At 40.7% G+C, this 6,000-nt stretch overlaps 1 protein-coding gene across 9 annotated transcripts in view; it reads left to right on the forward strand.

Annotated features, from left to right (window-relative positions):
* The window catches only part of LOC117671845 (uncharacterized), a 64,478-nt gene extending 59,013 nt beyond the window's left edge, over positions 1-5,465 (forward strand). For all 9 annotated transcript variants that reach the window (XM_087883078.1, XM_087883079.1, XM_034428068.2 and 6 more), the window contains 3 exons: positions 238-383; positions 2,219-2,374; positions 4,251-5,465. In XM_087883078.1, the coding sequence (XP_087739204.1) occupies positions 238-383; positions 2,219-2,374; positions 4,251-4,480 (532 nt within the window). In that variant the 3' untranslated portion in view covers positions 4,481-5,465. The remainder of the gene's footprint in view (positions 1-237; positions 384-2,218; positions 2,375-4,250) is intronic.
* The last annotated feature ends 535 nt before the right edge of the window (positions 5,466-6,000 follow it).

Here is a 6,000-nt window from a genome sequence, read left to right on the forward strand (position 1 = left end):
CTCTATATTATTAGAGGCATCCCTGATGCCCACTTCTTATTAATATGCAGTGTGCTGGTTTATTTTCAGCCACATAGAAACTGTCAGTGAAATAAAATTAATTGAGATATCCTAAAATGATACCTATGAATAAATAAGCTCTGTTTGCTTTATGGAAAAGACAATCTATAACACTGCCTGAAATATGCAGCAGAGCACTGTGCAAATTTCCTATTTCCACCCCTCTCCTTTTTTTAGTGCAATTCCTGGCCAAGGAGTTCCCCACTTCCAGAGCTTTCAGAAAAAGCTTCCAACCAAGAGTCAAGAAATCAGATTTCTGCCCAAGTCAAGTGTAAAGCTGCAGTTGCCTTATAGTACTCGTAGTGAACCACTGGATACAACAGGTAAGCGTATGGAGCTGACTGCAGATTTTCAAGAGCATTTTCCTGACTTGACCTCAGTAGTTTATTATTGTAGTATCAGCAGATAGAGAACCTAGGCTTCTCTAGACTCAGAACTAAAAAAGGTTGGGTCTAGTAAATAATTGGATGGGAGAATACAAGTGCAGGCCTGATTGGGAATCCCCCAAAATATGACTAAAGGAAATAGTGCTGAACTATTTCTGTATTGCTGCCAGAAATCTATACAGTCACCGAAAGTCAATCTTGATCTGAAAGATGCTACCTTTGCCTTTAGTACAGTAATACTGCTATACTACCCAGTAATATAAATAATATGTAGTAAAATGTTCCTGTCATCTAAATTAAGAGAGAGCATAAGAGAGCATCCTTCAAAAATTACTGCTTGTAGAGGACAGGTAAGAACAAATGACATAGAATCCATTCAAGCGTCATCTTAATTTATTTTGGACTTTTGAAGTCTTGGAGAAACTGGCCAAGGCAGTGGAAATGGCTATTTCTAGACAACCCTTTGCTGGACTGAACTAAATTGTTAAAAGGAATCTATTGAGACAAAAGTTTTTCCTCCAATTCTCTATGGGATATGAACAAACTTCTAAATGTGATTGCTGACAGTTGGAGAAACAGAGCTTCTATCTACAATAGCAATAGCACTTAGACTTATACTGATTCACAGTGCTTTGCAGCCCTCTGTAAGCAGTTTACAGAATCAGCATATTGCCCCCAACAATCTGGATCCTCATTTTACCGACCTCAGAAAGACAGAAGGCTGAGTCAACCTTGAGCTGGTGAGAATTGAACTGCCAATCTGTTGGCAGTAGGCAGTCAGCAGAATTAGCCTGCAGTACTGCATTCTAACCACTGTGCCACCACGGCTCTTCTGCAAATGAACCAGTGTATTGTACTATGTACCACACATGTACACACTGTCTGAACAATACAAAACCATGGTTCTTTTCCTTCTGTTTTTGAAATTAGTTCTACCATCCCTCCCTGATCCTAGATTGTGTATTCTGTTGGTTTACTTAACATTTTAAGTCAGCCTTTTGGGAACCAGGGACCAGTTTCGTGGAGAGAGGTTTTTCCATGGACCAGAGGGTGGTGGTGGTTTTGTGTGCTGCCTGCATCCAGTGGATGGAGCTTTGCTTGTTTGTGCAGCCTGGTTTCTGGCATGCCACGGACTGGTGCCAGTCCACAAATTGGGGGTTGAGGACCTCTGTACTAAGTCATAATGTGGATCATTTTGATTTGGTTTTATATGTTGTGCGAAGCTTGCTAATCATATTTAACCAAACCATGGCTTATCACAGTGTTTCCCTCTTATACACACGCAACCCCCCCTCCCCATATGCATGTTCTAAGCTTATTTTGTGGTCTCCATCACAGCAAAGTTGAGTCGCCATGGGCGAATAGGCGGCAATATTAAATAAATAAATAAATAAATAAATAAATGTTACATAATCTTTGTTAAAGCTAATATGCTGACATTGGTCCCATAAGCAAGTCATCTGATCCGACCATGGCAGGGCTTTAAAGCAGGGGTGAAATTCAAATTTTTTTACTACAGGTTCTATGAGCGTGGTGTGGCTTGGTGGGCATGGCAGGGGAAGGATACTGCAAAATCTCCATTCCCACCCCACTCTGGGGCCAGCCAGAGGTGGCATTTGCTGGTTCTCCAGACTATTCAGAATTTCCGCTACCGGTTCTCCAGAACCTGTTAGAACCTGCTGGATTTCACCCCTGCTTTAAAGGCTACAACTAGCACTCTGAGATACACGATTGAAATGTTTAGCCTTAACGCAGCGTGTCTCTCCTTCTAGGAAATGGCCTCAGAGCTGCACCTATTTATACCACAGAACAGAATCTAAAGCAGTGTTCCCCTTTGGAGTCAGCAAGGTCACAAGAGCCTCAGTTCTATCAGGAAGATGACTGTGGACTGGTGACAAGCAAAAGGCGATCATATTCATTCACTTCAGGTATGACATACAAAGGGAAAAAAACAATTATTAGGGGTAATTATTGATTTGGTCTTGTACAGCACCCAGAATTTTCTAGAATTTTTGTAGGTATTGTCAAGGAAATAAATGTTATTAAGATTATTAATTTTTCCCCTGGCTTTCTAACAGTTTGTACAGCTAATAAGCTATTAAATCCATGTCCTTGCGTTCAAATACAGCTCAGAGCTTGGCCTTTAAAATATGTCTACAGTGACTAACATGACATCATATGCTATTTTCAGACTATATCATTTCAGTTAGAAGTCAAGGTTGTTTTCAAGTAACAAGTTTATTGCTTAAAATCTCCACTAGGTGCCAGGAGCACACTTCGGGAGTCAGATCCATTTGTTTGATTTTTGAAATGCACTTCTCACTTTAATGTGCTTTAAACAGGGTGGAGCAGACTTTAATTATACAGGTGGAATACTAGATTTACACATACCATCTACGGGGGCCTAGCATGGAAAACATATCGTTAAAATTAAATGATTCTGCTCCAACAATTGGTTGTAACGGAGAAACAAAAGTAAATGGTATTTTCTTTTTTTAAGTCAGAAAAAGAAACACATTAAAAATATTGTTGATAAAATTGCAGATCTCTAGAGGTTGACCAGTAAATCCAGATCTATCTTAACTTTGTTAAAATGCATATAAATGTCATTTCAGAATGACAATTTGCTCAATCACTCAATTTTTAAGATATGTATTTGTCTCTGATAAGAGGAATTGTAACTATTCCTGAATGGCAAATGCATGCTTATACCTTGATGTCTTCCAGAGGCAACTGTCAGAGGCAATCTTGAAAAAGTTATTTTTGAAAACTGATCAATGGTAATGGAAGAGCAAAATGCTCATCAACAAGTAATTGTCCTAAGTGTGAAGGAGGTGTCAGCAGGCCCAGATGAGAGACCAAATGCACTCTGGAATTCCCCAGAGGCCAGATAGTCAGTAGAAAAGGCTGTGGTTTTCTCCTTATGATCCCAGCCAGCTGCTTCTCCCTCTTTAAGCTTCCTCACTCCATCCTTAACAGAACCTTGCTGTATTGAGGAAGAGTTGCTGGCTCTCTTCACTCTGCTCTTTGGGCATTTGCTCTGAGCCAACATTTTACTACATTGCCACCTCCCTCAATGTCATCCTACTGGGGCAGCCAAGACAATTTTTTTCCAACTTGGCTTCAGAGCAGCTGGAATCTACACAACTTTCATTTTGTCGTCACAGAACTCCACAAGGTTTGAGGACAGGCTATTGGGGACACTGCTCATTCACTCAATGAAATCTTGGCTGGTTTACTTCCTGCCACCTGGACAAGCATTATCTAGTAGATTTCACAGGCAACCTTATCAGCCAAGCCAATCTTTCTAATCAGTTTCACTACCTCTGAAAATAAAACTACCCAGCTTGATTTTCTCTGATTATATCGGTGGCTCACACCCAAGCCTTGCTTCACCCTGCCTCCCAGCCTGTGTGATCAAGCAAGCCACTACATGTTCCCCACACACATATACCAGCCCTGCACTTGACTTTAATAGGTGGAGCAGTGAAAGGTGATTTTTTACACTCTCTTCTCAATCAGTTTGGAGGGAGCACTGATTGGTCCAACCTCTACTTCATCTACCAAGTTAGTCAAGGAGGGATCACATGTCCAAAATACTTTAGAAAGGGAGTTGAAACAGTGCCACATGCAAGTGTCCTGTGCTTTGTTCCTGCTAGTACCGTACAGGAGCAAGTACAGTAGTTATGATTTTCATAATCCGTGGCCTGGAGATGAGGCACAGGGACTAAAATTGGAGTTACCAGGGGATTCCATTGATACTATAAAAAATAATAAAGACACACAACCGTCTCTCTCTTTCAGCTACATATCAGAAGATCACACCTTTATCGAAGTCTAAAGAACCCAACAACTACTCTGTTACTGTGTACATTGGTGAGCAGGCTCCAACCACACCTCCCCGGCCCCGCTGCCACTCCTTCATAGCCACTCCGGTTGGAGCCCGAGAAATGGTAGGTGAGCAAAACCAAGGTGCTTCACCTAGCCAGAAGAACAAATCCGTCTTCAGGAAATTCTTTGGGAAGAAAGACTGAATGCTGGCAGTAAACTGTCCTTTGCTGGATATGGTTGAGGATCCTGACTGGTCCAAGAGGTTCTGCATCAGCCCTTGTCATTAGCTCTCTCCCAAGAGGGCAGAAATTGAAGAAGAGGGGATAGGCTTTGCTCAGTGAAATACTCAGCTCTCTATTCACCTCAAAAGAAATCAGCTGATGGAGTGAAGGGACAGGCAGAGAAACAACAAGTACCTTCATTCATTTTGCGGCAGAATGCTATGTAATTTCAATTATTACGAGGTCTTTCTCTGCAGTGGCAGTATACCGCCTTTCTTTGACACAGATACAATCAGGTAGTACATTCCGAGACACACATGTTATTAATACTATATTTGTATTCAGCCTAGGGATGGAGGAAGAAATCATGTTCCTTCAAGTCCTTGTGCATAAATCTGTGCATAATTCATGATGGGATCAAAAAGCAAAGCAGTTCTTAGATCCAATTATCCAAGCCATGGAATTTATCCAGGCTGAAGGCTGCCCAGCTTTTTCACCTGACTGCTACGTTTGTGCCTTTAACCAGTCTGTAGACATTAGCCAGTAATCATTATGTGCTTCATGCAGAGAGAAGATTCATCTTTTCTGTTTTTATTGTTCTTCTTTATAAATTAAGCTGTTGTAAACACAGACACTCCAAAATAGGTCACAGCAGGATTTTTTCTGGTCAGTTGGCAACATTGAATGAGGCCCAAACAATACAATGGAAGCCTGATCTTTTATAGAAAAAAACAAACAAACAAAGCACTTACAACACCAATTTAGAATCAGCATATATGTGAACTACAGTTATTTTGAGGCTGGTGAAAACCCCTGCAAGATATTGAAGACAGCCATTTGCCTTTTATTGTTCAGTGTGGGGTATGATACCAAGAAGTTCCTTAGTTTTCTTTCCTTCAGCAACATTTAAGGCTGGTTTAATAGCCAATTGCATCTCCTGGACAAATATTAACACCATATTAAAACACCAGTTAGTCTGTGTGCTTTCATTCAAAATGCATTAGAGTTAACTGAGTTATGCTTTAACAGCCAGGCTGCTACTGCACTTAAGATACCCAAACGCATGCTGCACTCCATTTAAAAGAATGAAAACGTCGGTATTGGCCTTCCAGATAAAACAGGAGAGTTATGGATAGATTCCCAGATGCACTTTGTAGTCCATCTGGAGAGCAAAATGGCACTCTGTGCAGTAACTTGAAATACAGCCCTTGCTAAAATTCAAGAGCAGGTTAAAAAGCTCAGCATCTACTGGTTTCAAAATGTAAGTTTGCTCAGATAATTGCAGAGATTTTCATTTGAAAATGGGAGCTCAGTGAGGACTTAAATCTTTTTTTCACACCTACTGATTCTTCTAAGGAAATGCCTTCCAGTGAGGTTTTTTTTTTTCAGGTGGAGAAGCCTGGCTGGAAACAATCTTTAAAATAACAGCAAATGAAACATATGTCATATCATCCTCTCGCTGTAGGGAGGAGGAAAATAATGAGCAAGAAGGTGTCATATTT

Source organism: Pantherophis guttatus, chromosome 1, assembly GCF_059756535.1.
Source record: "Pantherophis guttatus breed Tessera chromosome 1, ASM5975653v1, whole genome shotgun sequence".
NCBI lineage: Eukaryota > Metazoa > Chordata > Lepidosauria > Squamata > Colubridae > Pantherophis > Pantherophis guttatus.